The sequence below is a fragment of the Marmota marmota genome, unplaced genomic scaffold (assembly GCF_001458135.2).
Source record: "Marmota marmota marmota unplaced genomic scaffold, marMar, whole genome shotgun sequence".
NCBI lineage: Eukaryota > Metazoa > Chordata > Mammalia > Rodentia > Sciuridae > Marmota > Marmota marmota.
In genome coordinates this window covers 7,796,282-7,813,811 of record NW_026000026.1, presented here as the reverse complement: position 1 = coordinate 7,813,811, position 17,530 = coordinate 7,796,282, and the positions used below count along the sequence as shown (strand labels likewise).

The 17,530-nt window shown below is 56.4% G+C and overlaps 1 protein-coding gene across 1 annotated transcript in view; it reads right to left on the bottom strand.

Moving 5' to 3' along the window:
• Positions 1-58: 58 nt before the first annotated feature.
• The window catches only part of Bcas4 (breast carcinoma amplified sequence 4), a 51,451-nt gene continuing 33,979 nt past the window's right edge, over positions 59-17,530 (bottom strand). The window contains exon 6 of the mRNA XM_048811945.1: positions 59-8,563. Coding sequence (XP_048667902.1) covers positions 8,459-8,563 — 105 coding nt within the window. The 3' untranslated portion in view covers positions 59-8,458. The remainder of the gene's footprint in view (positions 8,564-17,530) is intronic.

Here is a 17,530-nt window from a genome sequence, read left to right as displayed (position 1 = left end):
GATCTGCCATTTACATAGAGAATGCTTTCTCTCAAGGCACTTGTTACAGATTATTTTGGTTTTGTGTTTTCAGCTGTAAAAGTATAAACACCCGTTAGTTCTTCGGTTCCCCTTTTGTTAAGGGACAAAGCCTGTGCTCACATACACACACACACACACACACACACACACACACACACATGAATGTCACAAAAGGATGTAAGCAAAAATTGGCGTTGATCTGCAAGCAGAATCTTAATGCCCAATTAGTTTTTTCTTCTAAACGAATGAAGTGTTACTTTTCACCTCGTCATGGGAACAGTTGTGCTAAACAGGCCTTTGACTCTTAATAGGCTTTGGAGAGCCATATTCAGGGCCTTGAGGTGCAGAGCTGATATGTTTGCTATGCAGATTCCCCAGAGCAACTTGGGCTAAGAGCAGGACTAGTTCAGCATTTCCATCCTTGCAAAAATGATGGGATGCTCCAGTCCATATCGTGGCAAGTCAGTCACCCCTGGAGACATTGACTTAAAGAGGTCTAAAATGGCTGACTTCCATAACTTTCTAACACTCTCTCCCAAGAAGTATTCTTGTTGCCTGAGATGCTCCCTAAAAGATTATTAACGCTTCTCAAAAACAATGTGGGCAGAAGTTTGAGAGTGAACTAAACATGTAGGGTTTGTGGGGCCAGCACAGAATTTCTAGATCTGTTTTACCGCCTATGTTACAAAATTGTGTGCAGCCAACATTGAGGGCAGGGTAGCCCCAAATTTAAGGTGCTTTAGATTACCAAGTCAGAAATAGCAGCTGAATTGAAGCCATCTCATGTTTGTGGGAATTAACTCTGCCTGATTTAAACGTGGGAAGAACTGAGCCTGGGTGGGTGTCCTGCATGCAGAACTAGACACTTGCTCAGTAGCATGGGTGTGAGTGGCCCAGGGTCTCTGCTGGTTGGACATTGAGCAGATGAGGCTGCCTCTTTGCTTTGGTGGTGGAAGGGTCTTCTGCCATTGAGAGAATGGTTTCAGCCACTTAAAAAGTTGAAAATAAACAGACTCCTAACTGGAATTGTTGCAGAAGCCCTAAAAGTTGTCTCAATAAAAGCCATTTAAAAGAATGTTTGTTGCGGCTGTTTGCTTTTGGAATAACCTGGTGATCATTTAACTTTAAAACCACCTTGCAATTAGAATGCCTAGAACTGTAGGCAGAACAATTCTGCAGATTTCTAATAAAGAAACCTAATTACTCATCCCAGAGAGCTTTGCTTTTTTGCACTTCAAATTTTCTTGTAGCAATGAGTCCCAGAGTCAGACTCAGGACTAAGGTTTCCCTCCCTCTTCAGCACAAACCAGTTTATTTAAAATCCCATCTTTGGTTCTTTGTCATTGGGCCGGTATGGGGAGGAGTGTATCCAACAGCTTTAGGTCCCCTCTTAAGATCTGAGTAGAAATGGACTTGTCCCTCTTACTGCCTGTGGCTGTGTCTATGTGATCCAAACGCCTGCCCATTTACTAAGGTGCCCATTTCAGAAATGGACCAAATAAGGGTCTCCTTTTCAAAACCCCTCTGTTAAAGACTGAAATTCCTCATCTAAAACACTTGACTAATTGTCACCAACTGCTGCTTGCCAGGTGATGGCTGCAGTGCTGAGGAGTCTTCCTATACTTATATCTCAAACTGCCAGCTCTGACCCCTCAAGATAGGGCCCAAGGTCATTTCCATGTGACTGTGCCTCTTAGCCTGCATGATGGAAAATCTGTACCTAATGAAATTAAATAGAACGCACTGTGTCAGCTTTATAAAGCAAAGTGAGGCACTGGGTTTTCTACCTGCTGTGCCCCGCGTTTCTTAACCACCCCGCGGCTCACGAAGATGGTAAGGGTTGGTTGCAAGATTGGCTCACCTAAATATTGACAAGGACATCTCACCCGGACAAATCTCAAAAAAGACTACAGGAAGGAAAAGTCTGCTCTCATTATCCTGAGGTGATATTTCCAACATGACAATCACCAACTGTTCACCAGGAGAGTCCAGAGAAAAGACATTGCAGCCCATACCCTGGGTGGATCCAGCAGTCTGCTGGGAGCTTGGCTCAAAATCAAATCCAAACCTGTGGCACAGGACAGCCACTCTGTGGTGATTGTCTGCATGCTGCTACTGCACCATCAGCTTGCTCCAGCCTGAATACTGAGCACCCAGTGGGACTTGAATGTGCTTGAAATCCCACGACTTAGGTGGGCTTGTGCTCAGAAGTCAATGTCTGAGGTGAAAGTTGCATGTAGTCAAAATTATCACCTGAAAATCCTCAAGTCCTGATTTCAAATGCCCTGTCCAAGACGAGGACCCAGCAGGAAGGTCCATGGTCCGTGCCAGAACAGAGGCGCTGAATGGAATCGGGCAGAATTCCCCACTGTTGTAGTTTCCTCGTGTGTTTGTGTTGTGTTCAGAATACAATGTTCCTGTCCTTCCCCACTCCAGGCCACCATCTGGCCTTAAGGCCTAAGGCCATGTAAACCTCAACTGGTTTTTTGCAATAAAAGTCTTGCTGTACCTTTAGTCTTGTTACTGTAAGTGAAATGGACCTCCTGACGGCAGACTGGAGCCCTTTTAAAGGAGACTGATAAAGCAGCTGGAAACAAACGGCTTTCCCAGTGTGCAGGCTGGGACCGCGGTGTGCGCCAGGCAGCGTCTGGGAGCAAGAAGAGGACAGCTGCGGACCTGCCTGGCGACGCTCTGTGGTAGGCGAAGCTGTGTTGGCGTCTCCAGGAGGAGAGCACCTGTTGCTGGGGAGGGCCTCTGAGCAAGGGCTGGACCACCTCCTGCCACGGCAGGTGGCTCCTAGACCCACCAGAATCCATGTGTACTGAACATGTCTTCAGAACCCCACAGCAGCCATGCCTGGGACTCGCTGGGCACTGGAACAGCCTGCCTTGCCCAGCCCTCACAGAAGACGGCGACCCTGCGGAGGAATTAACCCCTCAGGGTTCAGGTGCTGACCTGAAGGCTTGGGGAAGGTGCCACCTGGTGCCATCTGGGACCAGGATCCCCAAGGCCACAGCCAGCATTGTCATTTCTGCCACATCAGTTCAGCAGCTGCTCTGTGTTCCTGGTGGGCTTCATCCCCGCTTTTTAAATGACGGAAACTCACTACAAAAGAGGAGAGCCAGCACAGTTTGCCATTAATGAAGATAAAACTAAGGACAGTCTCAGCTGTAGGCTGAGACTTGCTGTTTATTGAGGGAAACTCAGAGCGGGATCCTGGGCACAGCGCCACGTGAGACTCGTCAGCTGAATCAGCAGCTTGGTCTTGGTGTGACTCTTGCTGGGGGCACTGACCTGAGGGTTGAGAGACAGTTCCTGACCCAGCCTGGGCTCAGGCGCCAGGTGCTTTTCCAGGGACATCTGCTTTCTTTAGCAGAGGTTACCTGCTCACTTCACCAGCTCCTTGGCCAGGCACAAGGCTGCTCTGACACCCAGCAGCTGAGATGGATCCCCTCAACCCAAACCAGAAACCAGTTCAAATCCAACTTCCTGCTGCACTCAAGAAGGCATGGGAGGGATGGTGAGGACAGGACACTTCTTAAAGGGAACCTGTGTCCCAGGTGGACCAGAGGGGAAGGGGGGCTGGTCCTGGGAAATCTCTCCACTGGTATCCCTGAAAATGGACCCAGCCCCAGCTGCAGCTTGAAGTCACCTAGGGGGCTGTAGAGCTGCTCAGGGTCCCTGCAGAGGTCTGACATAATTGGTCTGGGGTGCTGCCCAGCTGATTCCAAAGCACAGGGCCACGTGACGGCACTGGCCCTGCTGCTTCTGTGTAGAACACATTGTTGGCTGTGCCTGGATGCTCTGGCCTACCCCAAGAACTGCCCCTGGAGGTCACTGCTACAGCAGCCGTGGGCTCCTGGGAACACCACCATGCTCCTGGGCCACTCTTCCACCTCTGCTCTTGGGCCCCTGACCTGGCTCCAGGAAGATGACTTCCTGTAAAATCCATAGCAGAGAGTCTTCTAGAAGAATTGGCAAGATCCTCCCGGTGGGCAAGGTGAGACAGGCTTTGCTGGTTCGGTTCTTCAGAGGAACCATGTGTTCATCCTGACAAATACATGTCCCCTACGTTTTCCCTAACTCCTCCCCCACAGGAAGCCACCAGACTCACCCTGCACCAGAAGTCCCAGCAAACCTAGGAGACCCACAGACCCACTGCCTCCACCCATCAGTTGGCAATTGCCCGTCCGTCTCAGTGCTTTCCCAGGGAGGTTCTGTGACAGCTGCCTGCAATCAAAACTCCCTGAGGTCCCCCAGCCCAGGCTGCCTGCGTGCCTGACCAGGCCAAGGGCTGCTGCTGCAGATGGGTAGGGAGAGGCCTGGAGCTGCGTGGGCCCACGAAACATGTCCAGGGGTCTGTGGAACCCTGTAACAGAATGGGGAAAGGTGTCTGCCCAGACCGTAACCCCTTTCCCTGAGCCCGTTTCACCCCAAGCAGGAGAGCTTTCTCAGGACTAGAGACCGGATCCTGGTCAGCTTTTATGCTCATCCACTGAGATGATCAAGGGCTCTGTCCTTTATTAACATTGTCTGTTATACTAAATTTTCAAATGTGAGACCAGCCAACCTTGCATTCCTGGGAGAAATCTGCTTGGTCAGGTGTGTGGTCCTTTTCTGGGTTGCTGCCTCTGCGGCTGTGTGGTTTGCCTCCGGGTCTTGAGGGCTGTTGCTGTGGAGCCCTCCTGTAGGTCTGGTTTGTTTCCCATCCCTCAGAGCAAGAGCCTTGACAGCAGGCACCTCTAGGATGGGACCCACCTATCCCTGGAGATCTGGGAGCTGGGGCACAGAGGTGGCCTAGACTGCCAATGGCTGCAGCTGCACTGCAGCTGCCATCCCCCGCCATGGACATGCCACCCGCTGGCATCTCCTCACCCCATATCCTTGGAAGTCCCCAAGCCCGGGGTCTCTGGCTCTCAGGGTCTCAGCCCCTCAGAGGCTCCAGCTCCTTGCTGCCACATGAGCCCAGGGCTGCCAGATGCCCCAGGTGTCAGAAGAGGAGGAGCCGCTTGTTTCCATGGCTGTCCTGATTTCCAGTGGCTGGCGATGGGTCTTCAGGGGATTTTCTCAATAGGTAAACACCAAAACACCAAAAAGGAAAAAGAAGTACAGTGGAAAGGACGCTCTCGCCCCACACGCCCTGTTCTCCAGTTTTTATTTATCCTGAGAATTTTCATGCCTCTCATTTTTGCACAGATGGTAGCATATTATGGACATTTCTCTGCATTTGGCTTTCATATCTTGGCAACGTCTCCATGCCGACTCACAGGAACTCCCAATCAATCCATCTTTACAACCTGCTCCTGTTCCACAGTGGGGACATGCAAAGCCAACGCCTGAGGAATGCTCGAGTTCTGCCCAGTTGTGTGCTATTTCAATGAAGAGGCCATCGTCGTGCTTTATCATGCCTTTCTCGTGTAGAAGCTGGGTTCTGAGAGCTGCAGGACTGGGTCTGAGCACACATCTTATTTTGATAGCATTGAGGCCTAAGAAAGCATTTTGTTTTCCAGCAGTGTCATTAAAGATTCTAATGCAACCTGATATGTGCAAAGTTTTCCAGAAATTTTTTTTTTTTCCTTTTTGGCAGGACTGGGAAACGAACCCATGGGGGGCCTTGCACGTGCTAGGCAAGCACTGTACCACTGAGCTGCACCCACACCCCCTCAGAGTAGTTCCACTATTCTCTCCTACTTATTGGAATACATTGAGGTTGAGTGTCTTTTCATGTTTAAACACCTGCATTTTCTTTTCTATGAAATGCCTGTTCATACCCTTTGCCCATTTTTTCTTATTTATCTCTCAGTGCTATTTACATATTAGGGAGATTATTCCTTTACAACTGACTTGCAAACATTTTTCCCAATTTGTCATTTGTCTTAAATTTACTGGGTATTTTTGTTGTTTTCTGTGTGGATTTATTTGGTTGTTTTCTTTTTGTGTTACTAGGCAAAAGTTTTGATTTTATATGTATAATCAAAATTTTCTCCTTTATGGCTTCTGGGTTTTGTCCCCTCTCCAGTGTATCTGCCTACTTCCTAATTAGATGCCTTTATACATTCAGCTCCTGGATCCGTTTGGGATTTGGGAACTGTGCCAGCCGTGCTGAGTAAGGTGTGGAGCTCCCTTTATTTTTTCCAGATGGTTATCCAGTTGTCCCAACAGAAAAACACTCTAAAACAGTTCAGAGCCAACCACACATTTCTGTCCACCAGATCCGACCCTGTGAGCGGCCTTCCGGACACCTCTTGCTTGGATGGACATGAAGTCCACACCCTAGGAAAGTGGAGAGGTGGCTGACCCAGGAGCCTTGCTCTTGTGAAAATCTGCAGTGACCTTTCTACTGGTGATCTTGTACAGGAAGAGCCACAAACAAAGTCACCTGTCCCAGGCTGCAGTGGCCCTTGCTCTGGGAGGGGGCCTGTGGAAGTGGGCAGTCAAGGACTCCACTCACTTGACAGTGGACACACCAGGGGCCTGGACCAGGCCAGGGCCCCTGGAGCTGGAGGGACTGGGCTGGGATTCCTGGCGGGCTCCATGTCCTGGCTTCCCTCTCCCCAGGTGTCCTTTTGCCATTCAACACCAGGAAACTGGAACAGCCACCTGCAGGTCATTGGTGGCCTCTTCCACACAGACGTTCTCATGTGACCTCACCCTCCTCGCTGACTGGGGAAAGTCCTCGGAGACTCCGGGAAAACTGGTGCATCTTAGCACCTCACCCTTCCACGACTTGTTCTGTGACCTTTAAGGGCAGTCCCTAAGCCACTCGCTGTTGAGACCCTTGGGTGCCACTGCTCACCTGAGAAACAGCACACAGTCCTCCCTGTTGAGCCCACTGACCACAACATAGCCACCCTTGCTGGCGCTGGGCGAGCACACACCACAGCCAGCGGGCAGGAGCCATTATCATAGGTCTTCCTGAAGAGGAGGCTGTGGCCAGGAAGCAGCGAGGCTCGGCCCAACAGCTGAGCTGCGCACACAGCAAGGCGCCGCCCGCAGGATCCCCTCCTGCCAGGCCCTGCCCGTCTCTGTTTTAGGACCTTCTACTGCTATGGCTCGGTCACATGGCATCCTTTCCAGCCCTCCCTGGTCCCTGGGTCAGGCCCTGGAAGGGGAAAGAAGGCTGGTGTCTATACTTAGCCTTCGAGAGTGGTGTCTAACTGCTTGTCTGAAACATTAGCTTCCCATCCAATCCGCTGTCCCTGGGCAGACGGGGGTGCGGAGAGTGCGAGGCTTTCTTCGTTAAAAGCAGCCTCAATCCATACAACATGGCCACTGCAGCTACCCGGGGGCAGCAGGGACACTCCTGCAGATCCAGGTCCAGTGACAAAGCCAACGTGCTGGGTGCATGTGCCCTCCAGCCTCCAGGCCAGCACAGGAGGACACCCAGCCTGCGGGGATCACTGTCAGGAAGGGGCCTCAGGGGGCTCTGGGTGCTGGCAGCGTTGGTCGGGCTGCACAAATGTGTTCCACGTGTGGGCAGCTAGTGCTCCACACTAAGGTGCCTTGTTCGTTTTTCTTGTGTGTGTGTGTGTGTGTGTAACCCAGAGCCACATCCCCAGCCCTTTTTATTTTTTATTTAGAGACTGTTTAGAGACTGGGTCTTGATAATTTGCTGAGGCTGGTCTTGAACTTGTGATCCTCCTGCCTCAGCCTCCCAAGTCGCTGAGAGTACAGCCCTGCACCACAGTGCCTGGCACAGGGGCCCCTTTCTATAATGTGTGTTATACTTCCATAAAGGTGGCCCCAAGAGAAAAATGTTGACTCTTCCTGAAACACAGGACCCACCTCTATCTTTTAATTCCAGAGATTTCCCAAACATTAGCACCACCCAACTCGTTCCTGCTTGTCCAGGGCCATCTTGTCAGATTCACGCTTCCTTGACATTCTGACCCTGAACTGCAGTGTGAGGGGTGCCGTGTCTGCTGGGCCCTGAGGATTTCAGAACCTGGAGAACTCAGACAACACCAGGAAGCTGTCTTTTGAAGAAAGGAAAAGAAACGCACCTTCAGGGGCCTGGCTGTCCCCTGGCCTCTGGTTCTGCAGCCTCCCCTCAGCCAGGGGCTTAGAGCAAGCCGACTGCAAAGGGGCAGCTTCCAAGAAAATTCAGAGGGGCGAAAAAGAAACTGACATCCCCACTGTCCTCCCAGCTGACCACAAGTGAGCGCCCACACCTTTCTGGGATGTCGGGCAGGGCTGGGGACATGGGGTCTGCAGGCCACATGCCCGCACTGCAGCCCGCGATTCCCGGCACAGCCTGCCCCACCCAGCACCTCATCCCTTAAAATAGCAGGCAGCAGGCGGCACCCTTGCCACCGGATCCGAGACATGGCTGCCCCAGGCCCCTCAGGGAGAAATGCAAAAAATCAATAACAACAAAAGCAGAGGAAATCCAAATGCTGGGACCCAGCCTCACCCCCTCGAGGGGACTGTGACAGGCTCAGCGGGATTGGCGCTCCCCCTCCCGGGCGTCCAGGGGAACAAAGTCCTCAGTCCTGTAGAGCGTGGGCAGCTCAGACGCAAGGGGTCCTGGTGCGGGTGGTGCCTGCAATGACAAAACGCAGAGGCTCTGTCGCGCCTGGCAGCCATCCCTGGAGACCCGGGAACTCCAGTCACCCCCCAGGGGAGCCTCCCATGGCCAGGCGTCCCTGCACTCTGGCAGCACTGCCTGTGACAGCCAAAGCCACCACCTGAAGGGGACCCAGTCCGCCAGGGGGGCACCGTCTCCACAGCAGAGGCCGCTGAGGTCCTGAGATCAGGCTCAGGAGACCCTACAGGGAAGACCGTCGAAAGCAAGCTGGCGGCCATGGGCCAGCGCTGCCGTGGTGACCACGGGACCACAGCTCCACGGGGCCTGCCCAGAGCCCACGCAGCGTGACCAGTGGAGACGGGCTGCTCGCCAGCCCCGTGCCTATCCACGCCACCTGGACCTTGTGCCGACACGCCAGCGCCTCTCACGAGCTCACGGCCTGGTTCCTGGGGGGCACTTGCGCAGAGCCAAGGCTGGGAAGGGAGGGTCCCCTTGAGCAACTTGCCCCAGCCGGCTGGAGGGACCCAGGGAAAGCCAGGATCGGGCAGGACCACCCCCAGCTGGGGTCAGGCTCGGCCAGACACTGGACTCTCCCGGAGTTTTATGAAGTCCTGGCGCCTGGGCTCACTGATCTGGGTGAGGCCTGGCCTTGGGGTGTCCGAGGCTCCTGTGATTCTCACGAAGAATGAGGCTGACCCCAGTGACTGAGGCTTGCCAGGAAGGAAAGGAGCGTCTTCATGGGACCAGGCTCTGCTCCCTGGGGCCCCAGCAGATGGGCAGGCATGTAAGGTCAAGGGGGACAGAGGCAGCAGACCCCTTCGCCACCCTCTCCCTTCCCCAAAGCTCCGGGCCATTCCAGCTCCTGGTCACCTCTGCACCCTCCAGCCTACAGCTGCAGCCAGAGATGCCAGGCAAAGATGCAGCCAGCCCACAGTGACCGATGGCTGTGCCCTCACTGTGCCCCACACGGACAGCAGGACAGCAGGCAAACCCAGACTCAAGATGACCCAAGTCATCCTCTCATCCAGGCCCATCCCCTCCCCCATCTCACGAGTACATGACAAGGCACAAAGGCCTGGGGACCAGGAAAGGGGCCAGTTCTCCCTGGAGGGGCTGGGGGTGCCCGAGGCTGAGTCATGTAGGATGACAGCAGCAGAAATGCACCGGGAATTAGAGGAAGGGAGCAGGAGCGGTGGGTGGTCCACTCCAGGCTGGAGAACAGCATGCGCCAAGGGGGGCATGGAGGTGGCTGGGGAGGTGGCCCCTCTGGCTAGAGTGGGCCATGTGAGTGCAGGCAGATCACACGGGCTCCTGGCGGCCACGCAGAGAACTTGACCCACGAGCCCCAGGGAGACTTCGCAAGGACTACACGAGGGCTGGGATATAACTCAGCGGAGGAAGCTACCAAGCAAGATGGGGTCTGTGTGTGTGTGTGTGTGTGTGTGTGTGTGTCTGTGCGTAGGTGTGTGTCTGTGTGTACACTTAGGTATGTTTTTCAAAGAGCAGAATGAGAACAGGCAGCAGGGGAGAGAGGAGGCTGTCAAAGGTGTCCCGTCAGGTGAGTGTGATCAGGTTCTGCCTCTAACCCACCCCAGCCAAGGCCCGCCCCCGCCCACATGATTGGGCCAGGCCCATGCACGTGACCCATCCAAGGATTCTAAAGAAGGAAGAACATACCCTGGTGTCTAGGGACCTCACATCTGCCTGTGTCAACACCTTGACCTCTGAAACACCAGGACAAGTCATCCACCTTGGCCAAGGGTCAGCCTCACAGGAGGCAAAAAGAACACTCCATTCAGCCAATCCTCAGTCAGCCATTCGTGGGCTGCTTGTGGGTAGGAGGGCAGGGCCCATCTCCACCTGCCCCTCTTCTCCCAGAAACTTCCCTGGTTACTTCCTGCCCTGGTGAATCAGTGGACACAGGTATCCCTGCAGCACCTGGGGAGTGAGCCCTCAAGGACCATGTGCAGCCCAAGTGGGGCAGTAGTGGGGACCCAAGTTTGAGGGTGTCTGCACGTCTTCCTCCTGGCCCTGGCCCTGGCCCTGGCGGAAGGTTCTGGGAAATGTAACTGGTAAGTCAGTCTTCATCCAGATGTAGAACTTGAGCCAACAGCATTCTGCAATCCTGAAAAGACATGGCCTATCTCCTCCTGACCTCTAGGACCCAGGCATGGCAAAGAGTCCATAAAGGGTCAGTGTCCAGGCCAGGCCTGAGCCAATGTCTCAGCCCTACCAAGTGGCCTCTCCAGGAAACCCCCTGTTCCTTTGGAAATGGATCTACTAAAGGAGACGGCTTTCAAAACAGGAGGAAAATCAATATGATTATGAAGGAGCCAAGGGGAAGGGGAGGTCCTGGTAGCTTAGGATGCAATCCTAGGCCCTGAGACCTGGTGCAGGAGAGTCCCCGGGCATCTCTCCTGGAGAAGGAGGGGAGCCAGGAAAGGGGGACGCTGGGGAGGTGAGCACGGTGCCAGCACCGGTCGGACAGGTCATGACAGAGCCGCTTCTCTGGTGTGACCTCGAGGCACCCACAGGGCCTCCAGGAGAGAAGCCACTCCAGACAAGCTGGGTCTCTTTTTTCGAATAGGTCGCCGCCTGGAACATTCAAGAAAGGCCCCGGAGGCCGGCACCGCTCCCTTCAACCCAGGACCAAGCCCTGACATCTAGGGGAGGCTCTGGGAGGGGGAGCCTTGCGCCGCCGCGCGGTGTGGGGAGGGATGGCCGGCCCGGCGCGGGGTCCGCCTGGGTGGGGGCCATTTCGGCCTGTCCACTCCCCTTCCGGTGTGGGCATCCCCATTTTCCTGAGGGATGCCAGGTGCCCCGCTACCGGGCCAGCAGCAGGACCCACCCAGCCAAGGCCCGCCCCCCGCCCACAACGATTGGGCCAGGCCCACGCACGTGACCCAAGCAGCCAATGAGAACCGCCCCTGGGAGTCTCTGCGGCGGTGGAAGTCACTCTCCGCCCGGTTCCTGCGAAGGGCCGCGAACCTGCCCCGAGGCCTGTTCCTGCCCCCGCCCTGGGCACCGGCTGTGCGCGAAGCCCACACCGGGCGATGGGGCACCCGTGCTGCCTGAGGCTGAAATAACCCGGGGCTTCTGCTCAGGAGCCAGGGCATCTTCTTCCTCGCTTCGGCCCTGTTGACCAGGTTGCCGTCACTGAAACCTCGAATCCTGCCACAACAATAGCCATCCCTAACGATGCCCGCCGGGGACCTAGGGCAGCCTCCCGAGTCTGCAGGTGGGGCAGGGCTGTGAGGCTGAAAGTCAGGCAGACCCCTCTGAAGCTGCGGAGGTGCACACAGCTTCCCGGGATGGGGAGCAAGACCCCAGTCACTCGCACACCAGATGCCACCGGAAACCACGCCCGTTTGCTCTTGGATACCATGGCAACCTGCAAGACAAGGTCTCTCCGTGTCTCAGAGGTCCCAGGAGCAAGGGGACTAGGCAGCTGGGGCCCAGCTCCAGGCCAAGCCTCTGCCCATCAACCCACAGGCTGTTGAGGACAGAGCAGCACACTCAGCCCCAAACAGTCTTGCCTGCACTTTGCACCCCTGAGAACCTCAGAGGAACCCTCAGAGTCCTCCAAGGGGTCACTAGGCCCCCTGAGGTCAGCCAGGTAAGCAGAGGTATCCCACGATCTGGCTCCCCACCCCCACCTCCCAGCCTGCAGGCAGGGATGCTCCGCTGCTCAGGGATGGAGATCAAGACAGGAAGCCTGAGCCCTGCTCCCTGACCTCCTCCCCAGCCTGCACCAGGCCCAGAGCCCCTCCTGTCCTCTGTTTGGGGCCTGAAGCCCGCCTGCAGTCTTCTGCAAGAGGCTCGCTGGACCCTCTGCCATTCCCATGTCACTTCCCCCTGGGCCCTGGAAACCCCAGCTCCCAATCTGCAGCCGCAAGCCAGGGGCACGCATGCTGTCTGCTTGGTGATCTAGTCAAACCAGTTGCCAACTGTAAAAAATCAGATTTTCCATGAAAACCAGACTGCAGATTTCTCCTGGAAAATCATCTGGCAGCTCGGGACCCATAGTCCCTGGTGGCCCAAGGTCGCTGAGGAACAGCTGCCCTGAGATCTTCCCCATGTCTGTAACCTGCTGCTTTTGGCAGATGTCCGAGCCCCTCCTCCCTCTCCCCTGGCAGTCTGCACCACCAAGCAGCTTCTTTCTGACAAAGACCCCTAATGGCTGTCACAGCATGTCACAAGGTGAAACCTCACGCCCCAGCTGGGCTAGAGCCCCTCTTCTGAAGCCCCTGTTAGACCACCATCTGCCCTGAAGCCAAGCCCACCGACATCAGGGGCCTGCATTGCCCTGTGCCGCGCCCACACCTGCTTCCAGAAGCCCTTCACAAGTCCTGTCCCTTCCCTGGATCTACCCGCAGCAAAGCCTGCGTGCGAATCCCAGCCCTGGACTGGTGCAGGCCAGGGTCAGTAACTTCTCTGTAAAGAACCAGACTGTCGATATTCTAGGCTGTGGCCCCCACGGCCTGCTGCAACTACCCTGCTCTGCTCTGTGGCACAAGAGCAGCCTGAACAATAGATGGACCGAGGACACGTGCCATTCAGATAAAACTATCCACAAAAATAATGGCAGCCAGATCTGATCCCAAACTTCTGAACTAAATCTGTCCTCCCAAACAGAAGTGACAAACTCTTGCCCACATTTCCCATACAGAGGACACTGCATAGCTGGCCACCAGCCCTAGGCTGCCAGGTGTGTGGCCGGGTCTGCCTTGCTGAGTGTCCTTGGGCCTGAATTTCATTTGGCTGGTGGCTCTTGGGTCACCATTGTGAGCCCAGCCTGTCAGGGCTCACTCCGAGCAGACAGGAGGTGCACACTGCAGGCCACTGGCCCCAGCACCCTCTGCCCCAAAGGAAGCAGACTGCACTGCAGCCCAAAGGCCTGCTCCTGAGGGTCCCAGGTCATCCCTGACCACCCACAGCCTCCCAGCCCCAAGAGGCGGAAGTCCTTAATCCCATCTTGCAAAAGAGAAAACTGAGACAGAGTCACTTGGTCACAAACCGCCCCCCTAAGAATTGGCAGAGCTGGAATTTGAATCCCAGGCCCACCCAGCTCCAGCATCTGTGCAGCCCAGCACCGAGCCTAGTGCTGAGCAGGACTGGGTGAGCCCTTGGCAGGGCCCAAGTTCCCTTCAGCCTGGTGACCCTGGTCAGCAGCTGACTGCACACACATTTAAAACTGAGTTCATTGCCAACACTAAGAACTGGGGTATTTCAGATAGATATAAAGTGCTCATTTCTCTTAAAGAAAAAAAAAATGAGCTGTTCAGCTACGGTAGGCCCACGTTCCTGCAGGGTGGAGAGAGATGGCCCTTGGATAGAACATGCACCATCCAGTGAGCTACGTTCCCCCCTGCCTGGCTCTCTCACCCACAGGCCCTGCGGACCCTGAGCACTGGGCTGGGGGTGGCTGCAGGCCCATGGTGCTCCCTCAGGCCTAGAGGATGCAGGACATGCAAGGCCTTTGCTTCCAAGGCTGAATCCTGGGCCCTGTGAGCGTGGTGGTGCAGCTGGGGGCCACCACCAACCACCACACCAAGTGACTGCTGCCCTTTACCCCAATGTGTCCTCTGGTGCTCACAGGAGCCCAGGAGCAACAGGCTGTGACAACGCCCCCTTCATGGAGAGCAGGCGTGGAGGGGCCAGGGTCACTCAGCTGGTAATGGCTGGGCTGGGACTCAAACCAGCTCCTCTGAGGCTTGGCTGCAGCCACTGCCCTGGCCAGTGCACAGGGCTTGCCCCAGGGCTGGCCTCACTTCTCCATCCTGGCTCAGGGCTCTCTGTACCTCGGGCGCTGCCCGCCTGTCCTGCCTGCAGTGTCCCCGCCAGGGCCCACCTCTTCCAGCTCGCTGACAGCTGTGAGCAGAGTCCTCCCCTTTCTCCCTAAGCGGCCCCAGCGTGTCCAATCCTGCCCCAGGGCTGGGCTGGCCAGCTTCCCAGAGCCAGCCCCCTTCCGCCCGAGCCCTCTTGCCCAGCCTGGCCTGACCCAGTGACCACAGCAGCGAGTGGAAGTGGAGCCACAGAGACCCTAGTGACGGAAGCACGGGGCTGGGGGCTCCCAGAGTGGCAGCGGGTGGCAGGTGGCCCCGCAGTCAGGATGAGCTGGGCAGCCTTGCAAAGGCAAGGCCAGCCCTTGGCAACAGATCTGGAAGGTTCCTGGATGCCCACGGACCCTGCTTTCAGCTGGAGGGAAGGAGCGTCAACATGGAAACCAGCAGAGGAGGATCGGAGGAAGTTCTGCCAGGACGCTGGCCGCCAATCCAGCTCCCACAGAGACAGCCTGCAGGGAGGCGGGGTCACAGGCCCCCAGTACCCAGGACCAGGGCTCCCTGGGGCACCCGCTCTGACACAGAGCTTGACCTAGGTTGAGGGACGGTGCTGTCTGTGCTTGATCCCCACCCCGCACCCGCTCCTGGATTCTCACCCCTCCTGCAGCTGATGGTTTGTGTCACCCTGTGGGGCCTCAAGATGCCTGGATGTCACTCACCTCTCACCATCAGGCCCAGACTGTAACTGTGTGATCCCGTGTCATTACATGCCTCGATTTTTTGTGGAGCACCCTGTTCCAAAGACCCAGATCTGCAGGTGTCACAGAGCCTTTTACAAATGAGGAAGCGAAGACTCTGCAGACCCAGCCACTGTCACGTTTTACTTCCTGAGCAGAACCTCTGTGTACCCAGATGGTCCCGACCAGCCATTGAGGCCAGCCTCAACTCCCCTCACCCCTCGCACCCCATATATTTGACTCCACCTGCCCTTTTTATCTTTTGAGACAGGGTCTCACTGAGTTGCTTAGAGCCTTGCTAAGTTGCTGAGGCTGCCTTGAACTTTCGATCCTCCTGCCTCAGCCTCCCGAGCTATGGGGCTTTCAGGTGTGTGCCACCACGCCACTGTGCCCCATGTCCCTTTTTAAAATGGATTCCAAGCTTCTCTAAAAGCAATGGGAAGATCTGGTGCTGTGGATAGTGCTGATGTGCCACCTCCGCTCTGCAGGGGACGCGTGCCCTCCTCTGCAGCCGTCTCCCGGCCCACCTCACTCGCTTCTGCCATCCGCCTGGTGCCTCAGAGCCGGGGTTGCTGACCCCAGACCACACAAGCTGGTCTGTCTCCTGTTCCCTGGCCCAAGGCTGCCTACCCTGCGCTGCCTCTGCTCCAGGCCCAGCCGGGGTCTGGGGTCTGTCCTGACTCAGGTCCCTGTGCCTGCTGTTGCCTCGACCTTCCCGACCTCAGGTGCTGCCCTCCTGTGCCACGGCATTCCCTCGCCTCGGTTGTGCCTGCCCACCTCCCACCAGACTCTGCACCCAGGGGACCCTGGGGCAGCGAGTGGCATGAACAGACCCAGAAGCAGATGGGCCCCCGGGGCAGGGCGGAGGGCTGGGGGCTGGCCCTGCCACATCAGGGCTCAGAGGCCCAGCAGTGACCAGGGCGATCGTCATCTCCACACGAGAACACCCGCTGGGGCCCGACCCATGCTGCTGGGTGGTTAGAGCTGGGGTCCCTGCCATGGCCGGATCTGAGACGGGAAAATCTGGTGAAATCCAAGTACAGTCTAGAATGCAGTCCTGACCCAGGGTTTGGTTTTGACAGCTGTCCCAGGATCTAAGATGACGACAACAGGGAAACTGGACCTGGGGGACCACGCGTGGAACCCTCTGTGGTGTCTCTGTAAATCCGAAGTTATGCAAGTAAAAACGTCATTTTAAAATAAATGACGTGCACACCCCGGTGGCCTATGCAACGTGCCAAGGAAACAGTGGTCACACGCGCTATTGATACCAGCCACATCGCGCCCAGAGTCAAGCCTGGTGCTGGCCACTGCTGCCGCCGCCGCTGACCCCATTTGCAGGTGTGGGAACTCAGGCGGGTGCAGGGCCTCCCTCAAGCAGGTTCGTGGTCTCCGGGGTGGGTCGCAGGGTGGGCCCCAGGACTGCGGGCTGTGCAGTCACATGGGCCTGGTCCCTGGTCTGGGCAGTGCCGGCACTGTCTTGACATTCTGTGACCAAGGGACCATGTACTGTCATTTGCACTGGGCCCCAGAAATTCCTTAGCCAGTCTCGGTGACAGAACTGAACTGTAAACCAGGATCTGTGTCCTTGGGGTCTTCACCCCGCACCATCACTCCAGAGGCCTCCTCTGGAGGGCTCAGTGGACAACACGTGGCCTGGAGCAAGCGCCATTAGGGGACCAGCACTTCTGGCTGAGACAAGTCCCTGGGCCAAAGGGTGAGGCCAAAATGGTGGTGGGATTTGGGGGCACATTGTAGGGGATCTGGCCGGAGCCGGGGTGACCCACCACCCTCCACACGTGGAGAAGAGTCCTCGTATCTCTCTGGCACTGGGGGTTGAGGCTGGGCGCTCTACCACTAAGCCACGTCCCCAGCCCTTTTTATTCTGAGAGAGTCTCGCTAAGTGGCCCAGGCTGACCTCAGACTTGCCATCCTCCTTCCTCAGCCTCCCGAGTGGCCAGGATCTCAGCTGGCTGGAGGTCCTTCCTAGCTCAGGTGACAGGGTGGCCATGCCCACGGGCCTCACTCTTTCAGTGGCCTCCCTGACAAAGTGAGATCTGCCACCCAGAGGACAGCCTTACACCCAGGTGCAGCCAGTGCCCAGCTCCCACATCACTGTCCTGAGTCCACAGCCACCTTTGGCCGAGGCCTGGCAACTGGCTACTGTCACCTCAGAGCCCTTCGGTTGGCACTTCCGTGCTGAGTTATCCACGGGTACTTGCTGGCCTGGCAGGTGGCCTGGGAAGCGTCAGGATACAGTGCTCCGGAAGCAAGGGCCATTAGGAGACCATTAGGTGCCCCAAGGCCACTCAGAGGAGCCACCAGTGCCCTACGTGGGCAGTTGTTGGCCATTTTGTTCCAGCAAAGCCAGAGGGGCCCACCAGCCCCGGCCCTGCCCCGCCTGGAGACGCCCCCTCCCCCAGCCTGCCCAGTGCAGCAGCAGGACCCCCTCTCCCCACTCC